The sequence below is a fragment of the Phyllostomus hastatus genome, unplaced genomic scaffold, assembly GCF_019186645.2.
Source record: "Phyllostomus hastatus isolate PE091 unplaced genomic scaffold, TTU_PhHast_1.1 phas_contig_948, whole genome shotgun sequence".
Taxonomy (NCBI): Eukaryota; Metazoa; Chordata; class Mammalia; order Chiroptera; family Phyllostomidae; genus Phyllostomus; species Phyllostomus hastatus.
Genome location: NW_025333993.1, coordinates 8,974,497 through 9,002,071, shown reverse-complemented (window position 1 = coordinate 9,002,071; position 27,575 = coordinate 8,974,497). Strand labels below are relative to the sequence as shown.

The 27,575-nt window shown below is 52.1% G+C and overlaps 1 protein-coding gene across 3 annotated transcripts; it reads right to left on the bottom strand.

Annotated features, from left to right (window-relative positions):
• Positions 1-243: 243 nt before the first annotated feature.
• On the bottom strand, positions 244-19,346 carry TMEM50B (transmembrane protein 50B). Of its 3 annotated transcripts, none has more exons than XM_045852765.1 (7): positions 19,210-19,346; positions 7,969-8,112; positions 6,283-6,395; positions 4,561-4,628; positions 2,028-2,120; positions 1,252-1,309; positions 244-504 (listed from the first exon to the last, which is right to left on the bottom strand). In XM_045852765.1, exons 2-7 carry the CDS (start codon positions 8,065-8,067, stop codon positions 459-461), a joined length of 477 nt encoding a protein of 158 aa, XP_045708721.1. In that variant the 5' UTR covers positions 8,068-8,112; positions 19,210-19,346; the 3' UTR covers positions 244-458. The 3 variants fall into 3 exon arrangements, with proteins under 3 accessions (XP_045708721.1, XP_045708720.1, XP_045708722.1); XM_045852764.1 differs by lacking the exon at positions 19,210-19,346 and adding an exon at positions 10,357-10,505; XM_045852766.1 differs by lacking the exon at positions 19,210-19,346 and adding an exon at positions 8,834-8,956.
• Positions 19,347-27,575: the final 8,229 nt, after the last annotated feature.

Genomic DNA, 27,575 nt, shown 5'->3' with positions numbered 1-27,575 from the left:
AACAAACACATTTCCTTAAAAAACAAAAAGAATCTTGTTTTTAAGCCAAAATCAAGTACAACTTGCGGAAATACCCTTTTCGGGGGCTCAGTGCTTATTCCGGCAACCCGGGGCTGAGTCTTCTGTCTGTCTCCGGAACCTTGGGACACTGAGACGGACGAGGCGACTCTACAGCGACCCGAGACAGGCCCGGCCCGGGACACAGGGCCGCCCTGGTCGGGGGTGCAAGACGGGCCCCACCCTCCCACCCCCACCGCCGCAGAGACATAGGAACAACCTAGTCGTTAAAAAACCCCAGAAATCTCATAAAACTATTTCAAAACTCAGAGCATGAAAGGGTAAAGAAACACATTTAACGAACAATCTATTTCATTTGGCAATGTGTAAACTACGGTAAAAGGTAACAACGTATCTACAGCCAGAAGGCGGCGAAGGAGGCGACACCGGCAGCGGCGGGCTCAGCTCCACAGCTCCTCGGTCCTCCCGAACTTGTAGATCAGGGTGCTGCGGGGGGGGGGGGGGGGGAGGATGACACACCGGCCGTGAGGAAGAGCGTACAGGGGGACAGCTTTACAAACGGGGGCTGGTTTTAAAAACCGCTTTCCTTCGAATGAGCTGCGTGCTGGAACTGTGTGTGTTCCATTAGTATTTTTAATTAAGGAACGTAACACATTTTAGATCTATTTGGTGAGCACGATTATTTAAACCTGAGTCTTTACATCAAAAGACGTTCATTCTGAGACGCACAGGAGACGGGCCTCATTTGGGGGGCTTTTTAGAAGACAGCCCTTAAAAATACGTTTAGTGCTGTTTTATTTTAATGCATTAAGTTATCTCCAACGCGTAATTAAAAAAACCAACCCCCCGATCAGACTGTGCATGGGACATACGTAGTCAGTATTAATTCTGATGTCTTCCGTTTAAGGCCCCTGCCCTGGCTGGCGTAGCTCAGTGGATTGAGCGCAGGCTGCGAACCAAAGTGTCGCAGGTTCGATTCCCAGTCAGGGCACATGCCTGGGTTGCAGGCCACAGCCCCCAGCAACTGCACATTGATGTCTCTCTCTCTCTCTCTCTTTCTCCCTCCCTTCCCTCTCTAAAAATAAATAAATAAAATCTTAAAAAAAAAAAGAGTTCTGCACACGGTAACTAGCGTAAGGGAGTTGTGCAGGCCCCACTGTACATGCTGCTCTTACAGTGAAGATGACATTTATGTAGACGTTTTAAGTGTGGGTAAGAAACTAGGCGACTTACCTGGAGAATATAAGTGCATTCTGAAAAAACACGGCTAGCCCCGGATAAACCTCGGTATCTGCACACACAAAGTGAAACAGAAGGTTACAAAGCGCAGGGGGCGGGGACCAAGCCCCCATGCCGTCCACAGGACAGGCCTGGCGCGTCGCACGATCCTGCTGGTGTTCCCGAGCTCTGAGAAGTCGGCGATGAAAGTGAAGGAAGAAAACGTGACTCTCACTCGCTCAAAACAAAAGACTGCTCTCACTCCGGATGAAAGACAACGAACTTGCCCGGGCGGGTGTGGCTCAGTGGACTGAGCGCCGGACTGGGAAGGAAAGGGTGGCCGGTTCGATCCCCAGGCAGGGCACGTGCCTGGTGCACACGATTCCCCAGTAGGGGGCGCGAGAGGCAACCCCACACTGATGTTTCTCTGCCTTTCTCCCCCTCTCTTCCCCTCTCTAAAAAGAAATAAAATCTTTTTGTTTTAATCTGATTTTAAATGGGAAAAAAAGACTACAGTGAGCCCGTGTCACTATAGGTCAGGTACTGCGGCCGAGCCGGTAGTGAAGAAGGGCGACTGGCAGCCCTCGGCGGGCTCGGGGCTGGGGGCCGAGGGGCTGGGGGCCGGGCTGCCCCACTGCGCCGCAGGCCCGGTGACTCAGGTGCCTCCCACGGAGACGCATCTGCGAGCACACTGAGTACTCCGCGGGCGTTGACTCCAGGTGGAGTAAGCCACACATAAAAGACGTGTGTGACTCCGCCCCCCGACATGAAGGAAGGGGACAGACACTTACTCTGGGTGACGTAGGCACCAAAGAGGATCCACATGGAGGCGATGAGCGACCCGAACATCAGCATGAAACCGATGAAGAGCCAGACCCGAGCCCCTGCGGGAAGAACGGGCGTCAGGGTGGGGCTGCCCGGCAGCCCCGGGTCTCAGGCACACGGGGCCCCGGAGACACCACGGGCCCCACGCCCCGTGCGCCTGCTGCCACAGTGGGGGGGAGGGGGCGGGGGGGGCGGCCTTTGAAACGCTCAAGGCGGAGCCGCCCTTCTCCTGGCCGAAGAAACTAACAGCTGAGCGACCGAGCCAGGCAAGCTGCAGCCGGGATTGTTGACTGAGCCGACCAATGAAACCCTGGCTAAAAACTCCCTCTGCTGCACACACTATCGAAGCACTGGACACCGCATTTTGCCGTGTACCCATTATCATGCCCGTGGTATGTCACCATTACACCCGTACATAATGCACGTCCTTCTCTCTCCCTCAAAAATCTGGGCGGAGAAGTGCACAACATTACACACGGCCAAATGTGGTAACTGCTCTGTTAGCAGTAGCAGCTGTGTCCCGGCTACGGTCCCCACCAAGGAACGAGAGACTGCATGTGAGTGAGGACTGATGTCACAGCCAGGCCGTCCCTCGCCACGGCGCAGCAGCAGCAGCTGAGCCGGCCCCTCGGGCGGGCGGCCCTCAACCCCCGAAGCCACACATTACATGCACGCACCACATGTAAACGCGTGCCAACAGCACGGGAAATTCCAGCTGCGCAGGGACTCACAGCGGGGTGAAGTGTGGTGACGACCTAGTGAGGGTCCCGGGACGGACTCGGGGACCAGACAGACCCAAGGCAGACACCGGGCAGGTACAGGGCCCGCCTTCGGGCTGAAACACGTGGGTGCATCGCGGTGAGATTCTCCGTAGAGAACCGTTAACGCTGACATAGCCCACAGCAGCGTCTGTGGGCCGATCCTTAAAGAAAACTAATCAAATAAATCATCCCGAGCTCTACGCACGTTCTCAGTAGCTAAGACGCGCCTCCTTACGCTTCACTCTCCTTCAGTCCCGACGTGACCTGCCGTGGCTGGGGGCACAAGACACCCACACGTGCTTTTAACTGAGGCGTGCCTGCTGCCCGCCACCGCCTGCTCAGAGGGGCCGCGCTCACGCCGTGCAGGGCGACGCCGCGCCGGGCTCAGCCGGGCTGCTCCGGGCGCCTGAACGTTTATTGAGAGAGCCGGTCTCCTGCGGGGTGTTCTCACCGCACGGAACGGTGTTTAACGAAAATTCTTTTTAGAAAGCTGAGCTCTTTCTTCACAGCTTCTTTGTTGGTTTAAAATGTGACACCCACTTCATGACTCCATTTATGTGGCCACACGACAGTGAGAGAAAGCAGGTCAGTGGGGGGAAGCGGGGGTGCGGGTAGAGACCCCCAAAGGGGCAGAGGGGAATTTCTGGGGTGATGGCAGTTGCACGACTGCATACATTTGTCGACTCGGCACGTTGGGCCCCTTAAATTGGTGAGTTTTATATTTTACATGAATTACACGCAGTCAAGCTGACAAATGTATACAGGTCACCACACCAGACAAGGAGACCACATGCTTCTCCACTGCAAACGGCAGGGCGCGGCGGCCGAAGGTCCAGGCCCACAGCCAGGCTGTGAGGGTTCAGTCCCCGGCTCCCCGACTTGCTGCCTGGGGACGTGGACAGGTTAGTTAAGCTCTCTGCACCTTAGCCCCTTCATCCAGAGGTGAGGACAGTGAACACCCCTTGCCTCACAGGAGTATCGTGACAATTAAATAAGTTAACTCGGGACAGGGTCTGGCACACACCAGTGTTCTGTACGAACTTCCTACTGCTCCTAATCATCTTTCAAAACCTCCCACCTCCCCCCCATTCCCAGCCACAGCCAGGGAGCAGCCTCCCTCGTCCCGACAGGTCGGAAGCGGAACTTCTGACCCTGAGCTTCGCCCACGAGCCCGGAAATCCCACCCAAGACGCCTGGGCCCTACCAGAACGGGTCAGAACCTGAGTAGCAGGAAAATGCTGTTGGGTGACAGCCCAGAGCAACCGAAACCCCCGGAACGGTCGTCCACACGCAGACAAGCGGTGCGCCCTTTGAGCCCACGCCGCAGCGGCCCTTCCCTTCGGGCGACCGCAACTGAACGGGAAAGCCTCGGGGTCCCAGGTCTGACCTCCCGACCCGTCCACGCTTCGCCGGGCCAGCGCCTCGCAGGGGGCGCCACCGACCAACACCGGGGATGAGAGTGACCGTCAGCAGCACCGGCGGAGCGGCCCGGAGCCTGGCAGCCGCGGGCTTTGAGTCGTGACATGTTCCCTCTCTAGGGTGGGCAGTGACAGGTGCAGAAACAGTGACTCCTGGCGGCCACTCTGACTGTCCTAAGGATACGAACAGCCCTGTGACTGTCCTTCAGGGTCAGTCTGTGCAGTGCCCACCGCGGCCCGTCCCACACAAAGACTCTCGGGGACGCTGTGTGCTCCGTGGTCAGCGCCCACCCCGCGCCACACCCCCGCCGCCGCCGTACCTGTCCTCCCCAGGCAGCCGCTCTCGTAGCTGTCCCCTCGCACCTGGGCGTTGGACACGGCGTTTATCCTGGAGCGACACAAAATCGTCTCATTAGCTTTCGTGGCGCCAAAACATTCACGGCCATTCACTCGTTACTTGGAAGGCAGGCGTTTTCGCACTGAAGTCAACATCTGAAACTGAAGACGCCTTTAAAGGTACTGACTGTCCCCAGCGGACAGGACTGTGACATCGGTCTCACCGTCCTTGGGGACCCCCAGGAAACATCCTCAATTGTAACCACGCACTGTCACGCATCTCCAGAGGTTGGGGAAGAGGGCCCCCGACTCCCTGACCTCTCCCGTCCACACTCGGGAGCCCCGGGCGTGCCGGTCCAGCTGCGGCTCTCATCACAGCACAGGCGAGACTGCAAGGCCTCTCTGTGTGTCCGTCAGGCGCTGTCCTCGGACCCACTGCTGGGGCGCAGGGGCAGCGGTCCCCGGGGAGCCCACACCCACCGGCCCGCTCGATTCCGAGCGGGGTGCTGCTGCGGCGGGAGTGCCTTGTCTCAGCGTCGTAAGCAAAGTAAGTAAATAGTGAACGCAGTTCCACCTTCCACAACTTAAACTTTTCAAAGTCCCTGACAGTAGGAGAAAATTCTATAATCTTCATGTTTAACATATTTTCTTATCATTGACAGGCATCCATGAGAAGCTGTCAAACTCTTTTATGAAGGGATCTCATGTATAAACCTGAAAGTCATTTCATAAGAAAGAAAAGCCATTTCTTTCTCCTTGGAGCCCAATCCTGCCCGCCCCTCCCCCCGCCGCAAACTGGCAAACACAGTCAAGCAGCCTGTTTTAAAAAATAATTCTCCATGGTGAAAGCTGAGTGTATGACAATACTTAAGGATGATTCACTACAGAAAAAATCTAGAAATGTAACAAATTTCATTAAATCTAAGATGCAACTGATTTTTAAAATTCAGCACTATTGAGCTAAAAAGAAAAGAGAAAGAATTCATGAACACAGACAACAGTGTGGTGACTGCAGGGGGGAGGGGGTGGATGGCAGTAGAAGAGGGTACAGGAGGGTAAATGGTGATAAAAAATAAAATAAAACAAATTTAATAAAATATTAAAATAAAATAAAATTCACCATTATTTTTTAAACTGCCAAGAAAAAATGTTAACTGTATTTATAAGATGCCACTGGCTATAAAAAGCACCCTGATATTTCCAGATAATAAAATGTAAAAAAACAATCTTGGGACTGATAAAATACTGTAAATAACCAGTTTAGCAAATACGAAACAATCATATGACAAGCTTCACAAAAGCTAAAATGACATCTGACTCAACTCAGCACTCATTCTTGACTTTTAAAAATCTAAATAAGTCCTGGCCAGCGTAGCTCAGTGGATTGAGCTCGGGCTGTGAACCAAAGTGTCGCAGGTTCGATTCCCAGCCAGGGTACATGCCTGGGTTTGCAGGCCATGGCCCCCAGCAACCGCACATTGATGTTTCTCTCTCTATCTCCCTCCCTTCCCTCTCTAAAAATAAATAAATAAAATCTTTAACAAAAATATAAATAAAATGGGAATTCATTTATTTATGTATTGACCATTGAAAGAAGAAACCGTCAATGAGATTAAAAAGTTACTCCAGGGAGCAGAGGGCACCCAGGACTCCCGGGCAGCCCAGCCGGCCCCGAGAACCCCCCCACCCCACCCCCACGCACTCACATGAAGAACGCCACGGTGGAGAACACGCCGCACGTGTGGAAGGCGTGGTTCAGCTGCTCCGGCTTGGGGTACACCACGGCCGCGTCGATCATCACCCACCAGCCTGTGAAAAACTGCACGGGGCCCGCGTCCCGGACGTCACGTGAGACCGCGGCGCCGCGTCACGCCCGCCTTTAACACCCCCCCTCCCCGCAGACCACGCACGCGGAACACAGAACAGTCCAGCCTTGGGTCCCGGGTGTCGGCGCACGCGGATACGGGCCCTCGCTGACTTCCGCCCAGCGGCGGAGCAGGCGGCCCTAACTGGTCACACCCGCGCAGGACTCTGCGGTGCTGCTCTCCGTGCGGGAGGGAAACGCACCGCCTGGGACCGACTGACCCGCCGCTCTCATCCGCCGCCATCCCAGCAGCCGGAGCTCGCTCGGCGAACCCCCGCCCCCCTGCCCCGCTCCCCCGCTCCCCCGCTTCCCGGCTGCCTGCCGGGGCTCATCTCGCCTCCTCGCACCACCTGCCTGCGCGTGCGCACGCGCTTCCGCCTCTGCACCTGAGCTGCTGGCCGCCGCGCCCCCGACACTACTCAAGCCTGCTACGGTGCTCTGTAACTTAATCAGATACCGTGTGACTGACTGGACACTGTAACATGGACTGTTTCTACGTAAACCAAGCTGAACAGCCTTAAATTAGACGCATCGCTAACAGACAAGTGCAGACAAGATGACCATAGAGAGCAAGAAAAACTCAGAAGCAGCTCCAGGAACTCGGCACGCAGAGCGCCGCGCATTCCCTTGGCTTCCTGCTGTGCTGGGTTTGTTCTTTGCTGCGCGACCCCGGCACCGAACCGTGTACTGAACGAGAGGTAACAGATGCCAGACTTGCTTCAGAAAGCGCAGCTGGGGCGAGGAGTGGTGATGAAAGGCTCCAGCAAACTTGGTCGAGATGTGAGGGGGTTTTTTTGAAGAGGGGTGGTAAGTAAAGGGAATACAAGAGAAGAGGGGCTCTTTGTATCCTTTTCGCCACCTTTGTTTAGATGCTTGACATTTTTAGTAATAAAAGGTTAAGAAAGAAAGAACGGTGGGAAGGAAACGAAGCCGATTCCTTTCTCTTGCCCTCCCCCTCCCGTGGGACAGTGGGACCTGGTGGTGGTGGCGCCCCCTCCCTGGGGCCCCGCAGGGAGTCCCACAGTAATATTTGGCTAATTCTGAGCCTCTGAGGATCTTAAAGGACTTACACATTAACTTAAAAACGCTACTGCCCCTGCCCTGGCTGGTGTGGCTCAGTGGACTGAGTGCTGGCCTATGAACCAGAGGGTCACAGGTTCGATTCCCAGTCAGGGAACGTGCCTAGGTTGTGGGCCAGGTCCCCAGTAGGGGGGTGCTCCAGAGGCAACCCCACATGGATGTTTCTCTCCCTCCTTTCCACTATATAAAAATAAGTAAAATCTCAAAAAAATATTTTTTAAAAAAAGCCACTGCCTACACTAATTGTACTATCACTGGAACTGAGCAGAGGATTTTAAGTTTAGCAAATGTACGAGGTCAGATGAGCCAGGACCTACTCCATTCTGCCCAGAAACAGCATCTCAACCTGTGACAATCACTTCCACCAAACGACAGGGAAACAAACAGTTCGGAGGGGGAATCGCCGTGCGGCAGGGTCCGCGCCCGCTCCCAGGGCCCCCCCACTCACCAGCACCCCCGCCGCCACGGAGGCCAGGGTGTTCCTCCTCTCGCTCCAGGCCGCGCACTCGCACTCCGGCCACCGGAAGTTGTCCAGGAAGCCTGCCATCGCCGCGCCGTCCGCGCCGGCCGTTCACCGAACTCTGCCCGCCGCCTACAGAGAAGGCAGAGAAACACCCAAAGGAAACGTTTTTGAGAAACGTCACTCCTCTTTCAGAGCGTGGACACCGATCTGCTTTAGGTCCAAATCTACCACAGTTAGGAAGAAAAGCCCGATGCCTCAGTGAACAGCTACCGAGAGGTGCGCGGGGCTTCCTCCAGTGATACCCGTCACAACTTTTAGTTAGCCAAAGCGTGGGTTGTTCGGTCAGCTCGCCCCTTCGCTGCTTCTCCGTGCAACTGACCCACAGATCTAAACTCCCAGGCCCCGTCCACACATCCAACCACCTGCAGGCAGAGCCGCCTCAAAACCACCGCGTCCAACACCAAGGCCCGGTGGCGTCCTCCTCCCAGCCCGACCCGCTCGCGTGGAGGAGATTCCCTACGATGATGATGATGAGTCACCACTCGCCAGTGACTCGAGCCGGAGAGGGGGCTGTCCTCCTCCTCCTCAGGCTTTCTCCCCTCTCACATCCCACCCCTCGTCCCCCAGTTCCGCCTCCTAAGCCTCTGTCAAGTCCAGCTTCCCTGTCTCCCGCACCCCATGCGCAGTCCCTGACAATGACCCCCACCCCAGCCACCCGCCAGACCCACGCCTGCCCCACCCACGTGTCCCCACACTGCCGCTGGGGTGATATCTCCCTCCTGCTTAAAACCTTTGCCTTCCTGTTTAAGATAAAGATGAAACCCCATCACCTGCCCCAGCGTCCTCTGACCTGTCCTTGTCTCTTTCCTCCGCCCCCTTCCGTTCCTTCTCCTTCACTGCCTCCTGCGTGCTCCCTGGACCCGCGGGACACCCACACGCCCGGGGTACCGCCCCACCCCCAGCTCCCCTCGGTAACTCCAGCTCACACGGCAGATGGCCGTTCACTTGTCACTTCTGAACTTGAACGTCAGCTTCCCCTTCCTCCACCACATCCGTTACAGGGCGTCCGCTGCGCGCCAGGCACATCAGTGACAGACAAAAGCACTGACTGTGTGGAGCTTTGCAGGGGCGGTTGGGGGTTTGGGGAGGACATTAAACAGGACTTAAACAGTACATGATAAGCGCTGACCGGCGTGGTTCAGCGGCTTGGGCGTCATCTCACAAAGTGAAGGTCACCGGTTCGGTCCCGGGTCAGGGCACATGCGGGAGGCAACTAATCCATGTTTGTTTCTCACATCTATGTTTCTCTCACATTGATGTTTTGCTCTCTCCCTCCCCACTCTCTAAAACTAAATAAAATCTTTTTTTAATTGTTTTGTCCTTAAAGAACATTTTTTAAAGATTTTATTTTCAGAGAGGGAAGGGAGGGAGATAGAGAGAGAGAGAAACATCAATGTGTGGTTGCTAGGGATTATGGCCTGCAACCCAGGCATATACCCTGACTGGGAATCGAACCTGCGACACTTTGGTTCACAGCCTGTGCTCAATCCACTGAGCTACGCCAGCCAGGGCTAATAAAATGTTTTAAGAGTAAATGTTGTACCATGTTGGAAAGTGGCACCTGCCATGGGGGGCGGGGCAGAGCAGAGTGAGGGGCCTTGGTGTGAGTGACAGGAGGGCGGGACAAGAGGCTGGACTGACCGTCCAGGGGAGAGGACAGCACCTGCGAGGAGACTGGGAGGCAGGAGGGAGTTGGGCTGGAGAACAGGGGCAGGACAGAGGCCCGAAGGCAGAGCCTGGGGGCACGGCTGGGCACAGCTGGGCCGAGTGAGTGGGCAGGGACACAAGATCGGGGTGAGCCCCTTGAAGGCCAGGCCAAGGCCGGTTCTGCCCACTGCAGTTTCCCAGGGCCCCGCACAGTGTCGGCCCGTGCCGGTTCACCTTCTTGTCAAGTCCAACTGTCACGGCTGTCACACCCTGAGACGCACTGCATGTCTCAGCACCCTGTCACAGAGAAACGGACCCAGCCGTGTCCCCGGCTTGTTCAAACTGATCCTCCGAGGGGCAGGGGGGGAAGTAAGTTCTGCCGTTACGATACATGCAAACCCGTGGTTCCTTTACGTCACTCTCCCTGCTTCCCCGAGTCCCCGCTCTGCCAGAATGTGCTGACACTCGGACTGGACCATGCCATTCACTCAGAAGCTCCCAGCGGCCTGGGAGACACAGTCCAGAGACACACGGCTCTGCGTGTCACCTCCCCTCCGTGGCTGTCTTGCCTCCTGCCCCCTTAACACACTCCACGCTGCAGCCGCAGGGCGACAGACGGCGGTGGGCGGCCCAGGCTTGGCAACACAAACTGCTACATTTACGCACCTCGCCGCTCCCGTCTCGTGTGTACACACTCCCACTGCAACCTCCAGCGCACACGCCGAACGCCTCCTCCTCTGGGCAGAATCGGTGTGAGCGCCTTCCCCGCAGCGCACCACACTCCCGGGCGGCCAGTCCGTGCGTACGACTGGCAAATGGTATCCGGGTCACGTCTGCAAGAATGAGGACGGTCTCCAGCTGCGTGGCGCTGACCCAGAGAGGGATGCGCCGCGTCGGCGGTTCCCAAGCACAGGTGGGCGGACCAGTGCCGAGCTAGCGTCATAGAAACTTGGGGAGTTTGGGGGGGAAAGGTCATTGGGACCCACCTCACCCCCAATGGCCAGAAAGGCAAGAGTGACACCAGGTCATCTGTTTTTTAAAACTCCCCAGGTGAACCCAACGATTAGCAAAATCTGGGAACAAGGCCCCAAATTACGTCAAGGGTCCCTTGCTCTGCTGAGATGCTGCGCGCCGTAGTGAGCAGTAGTGAGCCCATCTCAGGAGCAACGCAAGCAGAAAACACCAAAGGGTTGTGGCATGAATCTCTTTCATGTCAAAACACAAAACCGGGGACTTCCGGTCAAGATGGAGGCGTAGGCAGACACACTGTGCCTCCTCGCACAACCAAAATAAGAACATCAATTTAGAAACAGAGTAACAACCAGAACTGACAGAAAATGGAACTGTATGGAAGCCCGACAACCGAGGAGCTGGAGCAGACGCATCCACCCAGACCGGCGGGAGGGCCGGAGACGGGCAGCCGGGCGGAGAGGACTCTCGGCCGGGCGGAGGCTGGCGGACCCAGCGAGGCTGCGATCGTGCGACCGGGCGCGGCGCACACGGCGGCTGGCGGACCGGGCGGTCCCACATTCTCGCGCAGATAAACTGGAGGAACGAGGAGACAAATGTGCAACCCAGGGTCCCAGCTCAGGGAAATAAAGCCTCAAAATACCAACTGAAAACACCTGTGGGGGTTGAGGCGCAGGGAGAGACTTGCAGCCTCACAGGAGAGTCTGTTGGAGAGACCCACAGGGTCCTAGAATGTGCACAAGCCCACCCACCTGGGAATCAGCACCAGAAAGGCCCAGTTTACCTGGGGGAAGCGGTGGAAGGGACTGAAATCCAACAGAGAGCTGAGCAAGCGCCATTGTTGATCCTTGGACCCCGCCCCTGCACACGTCACAACCCAGCGACTGAGTTACCCCGCCCTGGTGAACACCTAAGGCTCTGCCCCTCCTATATAACAGGCCTGTCAAGACCATTCCCCCCTCCAAAAGGCCCAAACAGAAAAACAATCAAAGCTCCAGAACAAATACAACTAAGCAACAATGAGATAGCCAACCTATCAGCTGCACAGTTCAAAGCACTGGTGATCAGGACGCTCACGGAATTGGTTGAACTTGGTCTCAAATTAGATGAAAAAATGAAGGCTATGCTAAGTGATATAAAGGAAAATGCACAGGGAACCAATAGTGATGGGAAGGAAACTGGGACTCAAGTCAATGGAGTGGACCAGAAGGAAGGGAGAAACAACCAAACAGAAAAGAATGAAAAAACAAGAATTAAAAAAATGAGCAGAGGCTTAGGAACCTCCAGGACATCATTAAACATTCCAACATCTGAATTATAGAGGTACCAGAAGGGGAAGAGGAAGAGCAACAAGTGGAAAATTTATTTGAACAAATAATAAAGAAGAACTTCCCCAATCTGGCAAAGGAAATATACCTCCAGGGAGTTCAGGAAGCTCAGAGAGTCCCAAAGAACTGGGACCCAAGAAGGAACACACCAAGGCACATCATAATTACATTACCCAAGATTAAAATGAAGGAGAGAATCCTAGAAGCAGCAAGAGATAAGGAGACAGTCACCTACAAAGGAGTGCCCATCAGACTGTCAGCTGATTTCTCAAAGAAACCTTGCAGGCAAGAAGGGGCTGGAAAGAAGTATTCCAAGTCATGAAAGGCAAGCACCTACATCCAATATTGCTCTATCCAGCAAAGCTTTCATTTAGAATGGAAGGGCAGATGAAGTGCTTGCCAGATAAGGTCAAGTTAAAGGAGTTCATCATCAACAGGCCCTTATTATATAAAATGTGAAAGGGACTTATCTAAGAAAAAGAAAATAAAAAACATGTATAGTAAAATGATAGCAAACTCACAATTATTAACCACCACACGTAAAACAAAAACAGAAGCAAACTAAGCAAACAACTAGAACAGGAACAGAATCACAGAAATGGAGATCACATGGAGGGTTAGCAACAGGGGAGTGGGAGGAGAGAGGGGGGAAAGGCACGGAGACTAAATAGCATAGACGGTAGGTAGAAAATAGACGGAGGGAGGGTAAGAATAGTATGGAAATGTAGAAGCTAAAGGACTTACAACACATGGACACGAACTAAAGGAAGGGAATGTGGGTGGGAGAGGGTGTGCAGGGTGGAGGGGAGTGAAGGGGGAAATGAGACAACTGTAATAGCATAATCAATAAAATATATTTTTAAAATTAAAAATGTAAAAAAACAAAAACACAAAATTATCCTGACGGGTGTGGCTCACTGGATTGAGCGCCGGCCTAAGAACCAAAGGGTCCCCGGTTCCATTCCCAATCAGGGCACATGCCTGCATTGCAGGGCCAGGTCCCCAGTAGGGGGCGCAGGAGAGGCAACCACCCACTGATGTTTCTCTCCCTCTTTCCCCCTCCCTTCCCCTCTCTAAAAATGAATAAATAAAATCCTTTTTTTAAAAGAACATAATTTTTTAAAAACACAAAATTAACAAATCAAGTGAAATGTATAAAACTTTATTGATCCTGGTTTGTTTGTTTTTTAAATGTTAAGGCAGTCTGGGCCAGCTGGGGAAATGCGATACAGCTCAGACGGAGGGAAGAAGAGGGAACTAATTTCCTGGACGTGCCCACGAGGAACTGCGGTTTCTAAGGAGAGCGACCTGTGTCAGGAGGCGCAGGCTGACACCTTCACGGGTGGAGTGCCAGCAACGTACTCTCAAATGGTTAAGCGAAGGGGAAAAAAAGATAAAGCAAATATGGGAAAATGGGAAATCTACTGTGCAACTGTTCTGTAGGTTTAAAGTTTTTTGTGATGAAAAGCTAGACACAACGGAGAGGCACACTGGCACGAGATGCCCCCGAGGGGCTGACGGCTGCGGCACGGGCCCGGAGCCCGTCAGCTGGGCGAGCAGAGCGGCGCTGCTGGTCTGGGGGGCATCACCTCGGCTCCGGGAGCCCTGCGGAGGGGTCTCTGCAGCCTCGGGGACCGCTCAGGGACCCTCCTGCTCCCCAGTGCAGACAGAGAGCCAGGCTCCACAAGCGAGGGGCCCTCCCGGCAAGCAGCACTGGGCGAGCAGAGGTCTGGAGCAGGGTGTGGAGCCCCAGTCTCACGTTCCGGCGTCGTCAACACCATGGAGGCAGCTCACAGCAGGGGCTCTGGGGTGAGGACTGGCCTGGGCCCACTGCTGCCCGCAGCCTCGCCCCGGCCGGGCCCGGCGCCCGCCCATTCACCCCGTCAGCAGGCCATGGAGCAGCGGCCGAGTGCCGGGCACTCGCTGAGCTCCAAATGCCCAAGGCCACGGTCTTCGGGCTCGTCGAATGGGGTGACGAGAGCCCATCCCTCGGGGTGGGAGAGTTAGTGAGGAGAGCCGTGTCCGGCACACAGGTGGCCCACACTGTCAGCGACCTACCAGCGAGGAGGCTCACACACCACGGCTGCTTTCGGAGGGCGCTCCGGCCCCGCAGGTCTGCCCGTCCTCCCTGGTCAAGAAAAACTGCTGCTGCCGCTGGGTGAGGGCGGCAGACTGTCCACCCACATCTCAGTTTGCCCCCCCGGAAACCTCACTGAAAGGGCGAGAAGCTCCTCACGACAGAGGACACAGACGAGGAGACGGCAATGACCGGGAGCTGGAAGCAGGCGACAACGGTGGCCGACTGGGCACTCCCGAGAGGGCGGACGCCCAGGCCGGCGGCAGGGACGCTGAGCACTGACCCAGGAGAGACCAGGGGCACCAGCTGGAGAAGTCAGGCCCCAGACCCTGTCTGTTTTCCCTTTATGGTGCTGGCCACCGCTTCCTCCACACCCTAGCAGGAGTCTGAGGTCCCCCCCCCATTTCTCATGTTCTGGCCTGGGGTACATCAGGCCCAAAGAAGATGCAGGTATCTCCCCGAAAACGGGACAGGCGGGACCCCTGCTCCTGTCCCGGCTCAGGAGACCAGCGGCCAGACCCCTTCCTTCCGGACAGGAATGCGGAAAACGACACAGAGAAAGAAAACTTAAATCATTATAAGCGCAGAGGCAAGAGAACATGACATCTGTTCATCGAGACAGGCTACTCGATTGCTTCTTGGCCTTCGGTCTGAGACCAGGTGAAGAAGAGAAGGCTATCATAAGAAACATCCAGACTAAAAAATAGTCTTTGGAAATTAAAAATGTAATCATGAACAATTTGTTTTAAAAAAATCCAAACACGTGGGTTGGGAGATAAACGTTAAGAAAATCTACCAGTATGTAGCTAGCTGGAAAACAGAAGAAAACAGGTAAGGAGACTAGAGGAGCTTTGCAAGGTCACACCTAAACATCAGGTGTTTCTCGGAAGGGAGGCTACAGAGACGACAGAAGGGGGAAAATGACAAAATATTTCAAGAAAATTACCCCGGAACAGCAGTTTTAAAGGGCCCATCCAAGACTCAACCGAACGGATGAGAACAGACTCACACTAAGACGCACGGTTTCAAATTTTGAAGCATGGGTCAAAGCGCAGATTCTAGAAGTTCATGAAGGGGGGAAGAAAAACAGGCCCCATAAAAAGCACTGGGAATCAATCACAATAGCTTCGAGTTCTCAACAGCGACACTAGAGGCAAGAGGACAGTGAAGCAACAACTTCACAATTCTGAAGGAAATCTATTTCCAACTCAAATTCTATTACCGGCCAAAATATCAGTCAAGTACGAGGACAGAATCAAAACGCATTCAGATAGGCAAAGCCTCCGAAAAGGGCTCCTCTCCTTGTCAAGGCGCCGCTGCAGCCCGAGCGACACCGGGTCACCCAAGAGGCCGCAGACAGATCCGGCACAGGGGGCTGCGGGGGCCGGCTGCGCCCGCACCCGAGCAGGGTCAGCAGGGTCAGCAGGGTCAGCAGGCCGGCGCACTGAAGCGGTGCCACTTCAGACAGACCTGTCCCGGCTGCTGCAGCGGCTTTCTAACTTGAGGACTGAATGCCCCTGAACTTGGCCCCGATTCCCATGTGCACTCGGCTGGGCTGGGCTTGACCTTGGTCACGTGCGGATGCAGGTCCCTCAGGGCTCCCAGCCCCGCGGCCGGCCTCGGCAGAGGCCCGTCACTTCCTGCACGGAAGGGCCCTGCCGTGACCTCCGGGACCGCTGCAGGAAGGCCGGGCGCATGGGCAGCAGGAACACAGGGCAGCCCGTGCCCTGGGACCGCAACTCCCGGGCGCTGCGTGTCTGCTGTCCGGGCGGTCCCTGGCTGACACCGGGGTCCTCCTGATGCCCCCACGGTGGGAACCCCATTTCCTGGGGCCCACTCCTGTCACTGCCCACTGACTCCCCCAGCAAGGGCCCCCGTAAAAGGCAGGGAGGCTGCGGCCGCTCTGTCCCGCTCATCTTTGCCCGGAGGCCCTCTAACAGGGACAGCACTGTCCCTTCCTCACGCAGTTGCCTGTGTGCTCACAGCTACAGCGCAAAATGTTAATCCCACGTTCGGAAAGCTCTGGCATTTCCCACTGAGCCTGCTTGGATCTCATCTGCCCTTTGGGGGGTGGGGGGGGGGGGAGAACTTCATTACCACAGTTTCTTTTGTTTTTTTTAAGATTTTATTTATTTATTTTTAGAGAGGGAAGGGAGGGAGAAAAAGAGAGAGAAACATCAATGTGTGGTTGCTGGGGGCCGTGGCCTGCAACCCAGGCACGTGCCCTGACTGGGAATCAAACCTGCGACACTTTGGTTCGCAGCCCGCGCTCAATCCACTGAGCTACGCCAGCCAGGGCTCATTACCACAGTTTCTTTAATGAAAAATCCAGTCTTAATAAAGGTAACGTTTACAGTTGAGTAAGCTTTGAACTTAACTGCAGAAATTAATACGGTGTTATGATTTTATATGCTGGTAGAAAAATTAATCCCAAAGGTATGATTTTGTTGCTCTTTGGAACATTAACCAATTATATGTAACTCAGCAACTTTATTGAGACATTCCTTTCCCTAACTACCACATACATACCTGCTCCTTAAATCCTCTTCAGACCAGCTCTTTGTAGCACTCTTACTAACAGAGAGAAAACTTTAAAACATGCTCACCATCTACTTGGACAAGAATTTTGTTTTTAACACCATTCAAAGTGGAATATATTATGAGGATGTGTTTGTATGTGCACATGTATGTACATAGGTGTAAATACATATGTACATGTGAGTATCTATACAGTAATGTATAAAGTTTATTTAAAAAGCAAGAGTGTCCTGGCTGGTGTGGCTCAGTGGACTGAGCACTGGCCTGCCAACCAAAGGGTCACCGGTTCTGTTCCCAGGCAGGTCACATATCTGGGTTGTGGGCCAGGTCCCCAGTAGGGGGCGCAAGAGAGGCAACCACACATTGATGTTTCTCTCCCTCTCTTTCTCCCTCCCTTCTCCTCTCTCTAGAAACAAATAAATTAAATATTTTTTTAAAAAAGCAAGAGCAAGATTAACCAAATAATCAGGATAGAGGCTACTCCTAGACGTAGACATTTTGTTTCTTAATCTGGTGCTAGATACAGTGACAATCATTGCAATAGTAGTCTTTAAGTTAAATATACATACCTATTTTACACATTTTTTGTACCTGATATACTTCACAATAAAAGAAACTTATTTAAATAGAGAACAAGAAGTTCTGTTCCTGTTGGCTATCCACGGGGATTCCCGCCAGATGGTATCACACACAGTGTGGAATTTTCTCTTCCTGCAGGCCCGCTGGCTGCACTCTATTCATTCTGGTCAAGCCAGTCAAGTGAGTCCATGTGACCTTGGAGTCAGTGCCACTGAGCAGGAACGGAGGTTAATAAACTCACCATTATCTAACCTTGTCCTCAAATTTTTCTTTATCCAATCTCTAAGTATAAAAAAAAACTCTTAAGAAATGCATTCAAATCAAAGCAAATTAGCTTCTGCTTTTACATTATAAAATCCTTTCATTTATAAAAAGATTCTCAGTGAAAAGAGCATTACATTTACACTGAGCTGTTTAAATTATGTACTTGAAACTTATCCTACAATGTGGGAAGGATCTTTATGCAGCAGGGCTTTTCATGGCTGACACCCATAATCAACCAACATGTCCATCAATAAGAGACTGATAAAAGATTAGAGTACCTCCCAACAATGGCACACTATGCAGTCGGCAGGTCTACAGTGTTGATACAACAATGTGTCCTCATAGGAAGCCAGGTGCCCAACAGCATTATGGTATGATCCCCTTCTGGGGAGTGGAATTCAGTATGCGAAGGATGCAAAGTGAAGATACAAGGAATTGTAACTTTTTACTTGATATACTTCTATGCTGCATGAATTTTTTACGTGATGTTCTCCTGTGATATTAGAAGAAACTTACAGCCTGAATATACTACTATAATCCATTAAAAGGCACAAATAAGGGTAAGACGATAAGGCAAAATCACTACCTCGGCTCCAGGAAAGAATTCAGGAAAGGCCTGCCAGTTAAGGCCGCCGAATCCTAGTGGGCCGAGGAGGGGGTGGGGAGGGCGTGTCTCCGGAAGAGGAAAACTAAAGCCTCTCCCGCCCCTTCTCAAAAAAACCGGCTTTTCCAGCCGCGTCAATACTCAAGATAAGCTTTGATTTTCATTGTAAGAGGGAAGAGCCACTACGCTGTATGCCTAAACTAATACAAACAATGGTGAACCTAAACTGTAGATGAAAAATAACAATGAACGAAGAGTCTTGCAACTCTATTACCGGTGAAAATGCTTAACGTTTGTCCTACGTGTGAAACCTGCGCAGGTTGGAAAGAAGAGGAGACAGCTCAGAAGTAACTGCAGAGGTTGGGGAAGAGGGGTGCCCAGCCTGGGAGTACGAGCCTCGGGGACTGTTAGGTTTAAGGGATTGAGTGCATGTAGGTGGGCACTCCGAAAACAAATTCACGTCTTTGGAAGCATAAAGCTGGCGACACGTTCATTCCATTGGGAGGCTCGAATCCCCTTACACACACACACGCACGCACGCACACACACGCACACACCCTGGGCTTACAAAAGGTCATATATTCACCCTTCAGGTTAAGCACCTCCCTGTAGTTAACTCGGAAGCGAACTTACTGCTGGAAAACGAAAATGGTCCTCCCCAGGCACAACTGCCACCCACGGCAGCAACTCTCTGCTGCCCCTCATCAGAAAGGACACTCACACGGTAGGACTCACACTCCAGAGAATGCGGATCTCCTCCCCTTTCCCGACTCCCGCGTGGACAGTGGCGGAAAAGTCCCCACGACAACACTCCCAGCCAAGGTTCAGAGCCACCGGGAGGGACGACGGAGCCCTGAGCTGCCCCCGACGCCCCGTGCGCGTGCCCCGTCTCCCGGCCCGCCGCCCTAGGAAGCCGGAAGGCTCGGCAGGCAGACCTCCCAGGACCTCCCAGTGCAGCCATCCGATCGCGACGGGACGCGGAGGTGCGACCCTACCCGGCCGGCCCTAGGGTACGCGGCTGGGCCGGAGGGGGCGGCGGAGGCCCCCGACCCGCAGACTGGCTCCGCCGGGCACCACCGCACTCCGCAGGCCCGGAGACTCGCTGACCGGGGGTGCCCTCCCGCGCGCGCGCTCCCCGGAGGCTGGCGGACGGCACTCACCCGGCTCCCACGACACCCACGGCGACCCCAGGGGCGCGCAGAGAGGAAGATGCTGCGCGGAAGCCGGGCGGGATGGCTGTGCTTCACTTCGGCCCGGGATCCGCGAGCGGAGGGCGGGGGCAAGAGAGAGCGCCGGCGGGGAGGGGCGGGGCGCGGCGCCGTGCGCACCGCAGTGACCAATCAACGTGCAGCAAATGACCTATCGGGGGCGGGGCGGGGATCGGGGGCGGGGCGAGACCCTAGGGGGCGGGGCGAGGGCGCCGCAAATCTGCAAGTCGCCCGCCTGAGTCCGCGCCGGAATCTCGCAGCCCGTTAGGCTCGGCCCCTCCCGCAGTCTTCTTGGCAGCCGCCGTCGCGTTTCTGCAGCGAACTTCAAGTGCTGCACCAGTACGATCCTGTGCGGGGGGCGGGGTGGGGGAGGCAAAAGCAGAAGGCAGAGGATCCCTTTGCCTTTCCCCGTAGACCCAACGGCGTTGGCCGCGACCTGCCCAGAGTAGGTCCCACGCTCCTGGAGTGTTCTCAGGAGCTCAAGTCTGCAGAGACGTTGCCCTTGTCGATCGGGGATCCTCAGAAATGGGGACCTAGAAAGGGGAAGTTACTCGTCAGAGACTACTAACTAGTATTGTAACCCTAGGAGTCCAGCACAATATAACTAGTCTTCTCGTCCTGTCCTCGTGCTTTTCCCAGCCACCCACCCACCCAGATTTTTAGCTCCCTTATAGTCAGGTCTTTTCCTACTGTCTCCTTTAAAGACGTGGCATCTTGAATTTTCAGCATAATTTCAACAGCCTTGGAAAGCCCCGTCTAAATGTCTTACAGAATATAAAACATCGTTTTGTTGGTTGAGGAAAACACATTGTGTAATTCCAGATATTATGGACGCGAATATAAAAGAGTTTTCCCCTAAGGGATAATGAAATAAAAGTTTTTATATCACAAAATGGCATCCTCTTATACTCCTGTTACCCCTAAAGATCTTAGTATACATGCAAGAGGAACAATCCCCACTTTTTGTTATTTTTCTACTTTCCCTCGGTTCTTATTTTCATGCATACTATTATTTTGTCAATCGGCAAATAATACATTTATAGTGCACTACCCATCATCTTGATACATGTGCTAGGATCTAGGTGCTCAATAAATGTTTGCTTAATACATTACTTTTGAAATATGTACGACCTTTAAAAAGGTTAAATTGATGACCTATAAAGGCTGGCATTTTAAAAATAAGTGTTATGCCCTGGCTCGTGTGGCTCAGTGGATTGAGTGGTGGCCTGTGCACCAAAGGATCCCCAGTTTGATTGCCAGTCAGGGCTCATGCCTGGGTTTCAGGCAGGGTCCCCAGTGGGGGCATGCAAGGGTCAACCACACACTGATATTTCTCCCCCTCTCTTTCTCCCTCCGAAGGGATTTATCTTCCCCTCTCTCTAAAGATAAATAAAATATTTTTTAAAAAATTTAAAAAGAAAAAGAAAAAACCAAACAAAATATAACCAGAGACATTGAAATTAAAAACAATCTAACAATAGCCAGAGGGGAGGGGGGAGAGGACAGTGGGGGGGGAAGGGTCTTTAGGAACCACTATAAAGGACACTGGGCAAAACCAAGGGGGAGGGTGGAAGCAAGGGAGGGAGGTGGGTTTGGCTGGGGTGGGGGCAGTGATGAGGGGGAAATGCAGACAACTGTAATTGAACAACAACAAAATAATTTTAAAAAATAAAAATAAGTTTTAAAATCTTCTGTTTTGATCATTGTATTGGTATTAGGCTTGACTGAGAGTAGCAAGGGAAAACAACCACAAAATAACAGTGGCTTAAGCAAAATATTGGTATTTCCCTTTTATGTTTAAAAAGTCCAAAGTTAGTCTGGAAATGGTCTGGCAGTTCATAGAGATAGATCCAGCCTCCTCGTTCCAGCCAAGGAAATCACATGTATATTTATTTATCCTTTAAAATATATGGACATTTGGAAGATATCAGGTTCCATTCCCATATCACCTCATGGTCTAAAAGAGTTGCTGTAGCTCCAGCCATCATTCCTGCATTCCACTCAGCAGAAGACAAAGAAGACAACATTCCTCCCTCTCAGAACCTTTCCAAAAGGTTGACTATGCCTTTTCTGCTTTTGTTGTGCTGGCAAAAACTTAGTCACTTAGCTACCCTAAATTACAAGGAAGGCTAAAAACTAGGGCTATGTTGTGAAAGAAGGGGGGAAGAATGGATATTGGTGGAAAAGTAGGAGTTTCTACTGTAGTCTTGAATCTCATCACTTTTTAAAGTATTAACTATCCTAATACTCCCCAAGATTGTTTTAAGCTCTTTTACAGAAAACTACCTGTGAGAAAGTGCTGACCTCCACATCTGAGGAGAAACGTTACTGCTGACCTGCCATCGGGATGTGCACGCTTTGAGCTGCTTTTCCAGAAGTGAGTGGCAACCAGCACTAAGGCAGTTTGCTTCTCTCTCGTTCTATGAACCGTTTCACAAAGAGAATCAGACATGTATTTGAAAGATACTGGGATTCATTTGCTGATGCCACCGTTTCAGTGTAGGTGTTTCCAACGTTCTAAAACTGCAAATCAGGCTGAAAAACTGCTCCACACACGCCCCAGTTCAACCAGCATTCAATTAGTATCTAAATATTGGTATTCTGTTAAATTACCTGAGGACCTTGGAAGGTCTCTCCTAGATTCTGGACTCTTTGTGACTTCACAGCCACGTTCGGGTTTGTGCCAGAACAGGTTCTGAAAGGCCTACCTCAGCCCTGGCCGGGTGGCTCAGTTGGTTGGAGCATCGTGCTGTAAACCAAAAAGCTTTGATTCCCAGTCAGGGCACATACCTAGGTTGTGGGCCAGGTCCCCTGTTGGGGGCATGCAAGAGGCACACAATGATGTTTCTCTCCCTCTCTTTCTCCCTCTTGTCCCCTGTCTAAAAATAAATAAATAAATAAATAGATAAAATGTTCTTAAAGGAAAGAAACACACGTGAGGAAGTAAGGCATATGGTGCTCTCTCCAAGGAGCCAGGGTTTTTCCCGAGTGTCTTGTTACAATAATCACCTGATGTGATACAGGAAAAGGTGGCAATGAAATGTCACAAATACTGTGTGTCAAGGATAGAGTCTAGGCCCTGGCTGGCATAGCTCAGTGGACTGAGCGTGGGCTGTGAATCAAAGCATCACAGGTCCGATTCCCAGTCAGGGCACATGAGTGCCCTGTAGCCCACGACCCCCAGCAACTGCACATTGATGTTTCTCTTTCTCTCTCTTTCTCCCTCCCTTCCCTCTCTAAAAATAAATAAAATCTAAAAAAAAAAACACAACAGGATAGAGTCTGACACCAGCGGTTAAAAGGCTGATATGGAGACAACTTCTCCCGTGGGTAACGGTACAGAAGATGGCTCAGAAAAAGATACAGCCATATAGTAGTACCGGAAGCTAGAGACATGCTCAGTGGAAGGCCTTTGGGGAGTGTGTAAAACAGAAGTACAATAGGCAACACTAAAATTAATAAACCATTCCAACATGTAATTTTTACAATACAGATTGAATGTAATCACACTTGAAGGGCAGCACATATGAAGTATGTTTAAAACAATGCTTATTGATGAAATTGACATTCATCTTTGTCTGTTATATTGGTTATTCATTGCTCTATAGCAAATTATCCCCAAATTTAGCAACTGCAAATATCAGACACTTCAGTATTATTTTGCACAGTTTCTAAAGCCAGGAGTCAGGCAGGAGCAGCTTAGCCGAGTCATCCTGGCTCAGGGTCGCCGTGAGTTTGCGGTTAGACTGCCAGCTGGCTGCGGCACGGGGAGGCGACACGGAGGCTCTGCCTCCCGTACAGCTCGCCCGCCGGGCTGCTGCCTGGAGGCCTCGGCTGCTGGACACATGTGCCTCCCCACAAGGCTGCCTCAGACGGGGCAGCTGGCCTCACCCAAAGCCAGTGATCGGGGGAAAGAGAGCAGGAGGCTCCCGTCTCCAAGGAGACATGCCCTCGCTTCTGCTATATTCTACTGGGCACACCGACCAACTCCCGTACAATGTGGGAGGGCACTACACAGAATGTGTCATCTCGGATGCTGGCTATGACACCCAGTCACTGAGCAATATTGGCTATAAATGAAAACGGCTCTGCATGCTCCTCTGGTGCATATTTGCTACAAGCGCAGACTGCAACAAGCGTGTAGCACTACTGGTCATTCCAGTGCCGTAGCCACAGTGCCATCAGTAGTGCTTCCTAAAATGCGCTGTAATTCTTGGGAAAATTCCCAAGAAAAAGAAGTGCAATGTTCATAACAGTTGCCTTCGTGGGAAAAAAATAACAATTATTATATTGAGAGTCAGATAGCCCTGGCTGGTGTGGCTCAGTGAATTGAGCACCGGCCTGAGAACCAGAGGGTAGCTGGTTCGATTCCCAGTCAGGGCACATGCCTGGGTTGCAGGCTAGATCCCCAGTGGGGGGCACACAAGAGTCAATCACACATTGATGCTTCTCTCCCTCTCTTCCTCCCTCCTTTTGCCTCTCTCTAAAAATAAATAATTTATAAACAAATAAATAAATAATTGCAAGGGTCTTGTTAAACCAGTCAATAGTTCCTACCCACCCCTGCCTGGTGTGGCTCAGTGGATTGAACACCCACCTGCAAATCCAAAGGTTGCTGGTTCATTTCCCAACCAGGGCACATGCCTGGGTTGCAGGCCAGGTCCCCAGAGTTGGGGCATGTGAGAGGCAACCAATTTATTGATGTATATCTTGCCCATCAATGTTTCTCTCCCTTTCTCCTCCCTTCCCCTCTAAAATAAATATAATCTTTAAAAAAAATTCCTACCTTAACTGAATCCTTCCAAAAAGATAAAATAAAATCAGGCAAAAAGTACGTTGTGTTTATAGGTAAGATATAATTCCATTCTGAGCCTGGGTGGTTATAAGCAGACTTTTCACCCACACGAATGTCTGGTGGGATGTTTGGATGCTGGTCAGGACATGAGGAAATTCCTCTTTTCAGTCATTGTGAAACTCCCTGCATCGCTGGCCCCACCTCCTAAGTGCCTGTGGTCCGGCTGCTGTTTGAAATGTTGAACGACTAGGACGGCTAGGAGTACCAACCAATCAGAAGAGAGGCCTGCCAGCACAGCCGCGGTACTGTCCCCAAGGCGCTAAACAGAAGCTCTAACCATTGGCTCAACTGAAGACTCGCGTGCAGCACTCCCAAACCTCCTCTAGAGGGCAGTACGTCCCCGCTGAGAACCTCTGAGACCCTACCCTGCCAGAGCTGTTCTCCTTCAAAATCTATCGGGGTCACAACGGTTCTGCAGGTGGACCTGACTGTGCTCCTTTGACAGGTGAGGGAAGGGAAGCTCAGGAAGGTCACATCGCTAGTGAATAGCGGAACCTGGGTCTAAATGCAGATGTTCCCAGCTGCAAAGCACATTTCCGATCCTCTGCATCACACCCGCCAGGGCTGCGTGGTACAGGGGGCTGTGAGGGAGGCGAGGACCTCGGGGTGAGTAAAGGACAAGAAGGATGACAGTCCTACTAGGAAACAGACTGGGTCCGAGGCAGCCCCAGGGACCGATGCGGTTCTTGCATCTTCTCTCCAGAGGCCATCACTAACGTGATCCCTTCCAGTCTCCTCTCAACCACCATGTGTGGGTGAGAACTGGGATCTGGAACCAGAGTGACCACAGACAGCCTGGGTTCAAATCCCAGCTCTGCCACTTTCTAGCTGTATGACCCAAGGCAAGTTACCTAACCTCTCTGAGCCTCGGTTCCCTCCTCTCTCAGAAACAGTGGACAATACACCTCTGTCATGGGGGTGTTGTGACGAGTAAAGTAGTTAATGCGGGGCAAGCGTTCGACAGGCGTAGGCGGCTGTCACCTCCTCTGGGCCATGTGCCTCATTACCGTGCCTCGTCTCACTCCAGATCCCAGGTACCTTCAGCGAGCGCTCGCCCCCTCCACGCCTCCCGGTCTCTCCTGTAAACTTGCAGTGCTGTTTGCCTCGTCTGCTCGGCACTGATGAGCTCGAATTTCCATGAGCATACCACAGTCTCACACAGGTTTATCACATAATGTGTTGCTATGGGAAGACCCTGAAGATACACTAGTAGACGAGTGAAGAAAAAGGTGTCGACAAGTATGTACAGTGTGTCCACATTTGTGTGTTTCTTTGAAAGAGACTGTGTGTGTACAAATTATATAAATTTTTGGAAGGATATTGTAGCAACATAATAGTGCCCCCAAATATATACGAATCCCCAGAACCTGTGTTATCCATGTTGTTACATAGCAAAGGAAAATTAAGGTTGCTAATCACCTGACCTTAAAATGGGGAGATTATGCTGAATTATCTGGTGGGTTCCATGTAATCACAGGGTCTTTCGGAGTGGAAGAGGGTGGCAGGAGAGCCAGAGTCACATGACACGAGGACCGGCCCTGCTGTTCCGGGCTCTGAAGACAGAGGGAGGGGCCGCAAGCCCAGGAACGCAGGCAGCCAGCCTCTGGATGCGGGGGAGGGAAGACCAGCTTCTCTCCGAGAGCCCCTGGAGGAAGGTGGCGCTGCCGGAAACCGTGCCCTTAGCCCAGGGAGACCCACTTTGGACCCTAAGCTTCCAGACCTCTAAGGTAAGTTTGTGTTGTTTAAGGCACTAAGTTCGTAGCGTGCGCGCAGCAGCAATAGAAAACTAATACAGACACGCAGGAAATCACTGGGGGCGGGGCTTAGGAGGTCTGCGTCTTGGGGAGGGGTCAGAGCTCATCGGTTCATTGCCTATCCTTTTGCATTGGTTGAACTTTTTACTATATACATGTGACTTTTCATAATAATTATTTTTCCAAAATACAGAACCTTGCCTTGTTGTATCATGTAACGCATCATTAGCCAATTGGTGTATTCCCTGCCCTGACCCAAGGGCTGTGACTGGCACTGTGAGTGGTCAGTTTAGAACGGGTGTCGCCCGAACCTCGCAGGACACTCGTGTCCAGGAGAGTGGGACCCAAGGGCAGCACAGGCTCTCTGCATCCCTCATCCCTCTGCCCAGGGATGGGGACCCGGGCAGTTGGTAGTAGGGCAGTATGTGAGGGCGTAAGAGGCCCCAGCCACGTGACAAGGTTACAGGGACGGTCACCTTCAAGAGGGCCCCCCGCCCCCAGCAGGGCTGTGTCCTGGCAGCGGGAGGAAGAACATGCATGGTGACAGCCCTGGTCTACCGGAGAACTGGACCCCACCCACCTGAGACCCCAGACCACCCAGGACGAGCCTCGGGCACACAGAACACAGACAAATCCGAGCCCGCGGCTGGGGACGGAAGTCTCCGTGGTGGAGGTTCCCTCCACCCTCAGGGTACTGGGCCAGGGTCCCGGGCCTACAGTTTGGAGAAAGGAGCCGTGGAAAGGCTGGGAACCAGGCGGAGTTTGATATGGGTCCATTGATGAGTTGGGAAATGTCATTAAATATAATGACATCTGAAAAGCTGACAAAGTTAGGAGGCAAAAAACTAACAGAAAGAGGTCAATGCTGTGTCGTAAGAAATGTGTCAGATTCCAGCTTAACACACTCCATTAAACCAGCCAAAATCTTGTCTGACCTGGAGTTCAGTTACTTAAATAAATAAGCCTGTTTTTACTTAACTGGATTACCTTCTTAACAAGAAAAACCTATGTCATGATCGGTTTTGATATCAATCTAAAAGATAAAAAACCATTTAGGTGGTCAGTCCAAAATATGGTTATTATTGTTGTCTGTACAACAGACCACGAATAATCACTAAAATTCACTTTAATATGGACATTTACAAATAGAAAGTACACTATGCTGAAATTAAGGATTTGCTAGAGTTTTCTGATAATTTTACTTTCCCAGCATAGAAACTGGTTTCCCTGGCCTGGCTGGCGTAGCTCAGTGGATTGAGCGTGGGCTGAGAACCAGGCATCACAGGTTCAATTCCCAGTCAGGGCACATGCCTAGGTCGCAGGCCACAGCCCCCAGCAACCACACATTGATGTTTCTCTCTCTCTCTCTTTCTCCCTCCCTTCCCTCTCTAAAAATAAATAAATAAAATCTTAAAATATACATATATTAAAAAAAGAAATATACACATGAAACCTGTACTATCCTAGTAACCAATGTCACCCACTAAATTTAAACAAAAGTCAGATTTGCTGAAAAGTGAATGAGACACAACTACCTCATGAATGCCAAATTCTTATTTGCCAAAGGTGCAAATAGGTATAAAAGTCAGACATCTTGTCTTTGTGTATTAAAGAGTTCCTAAGAAAAGTAGCTCCCTGAGACAGTGAGTTGGGATTCTTGGTGTGGCGGAAAAGCCTCTGGGGAGTCCTATACACGACACCGAGACCTC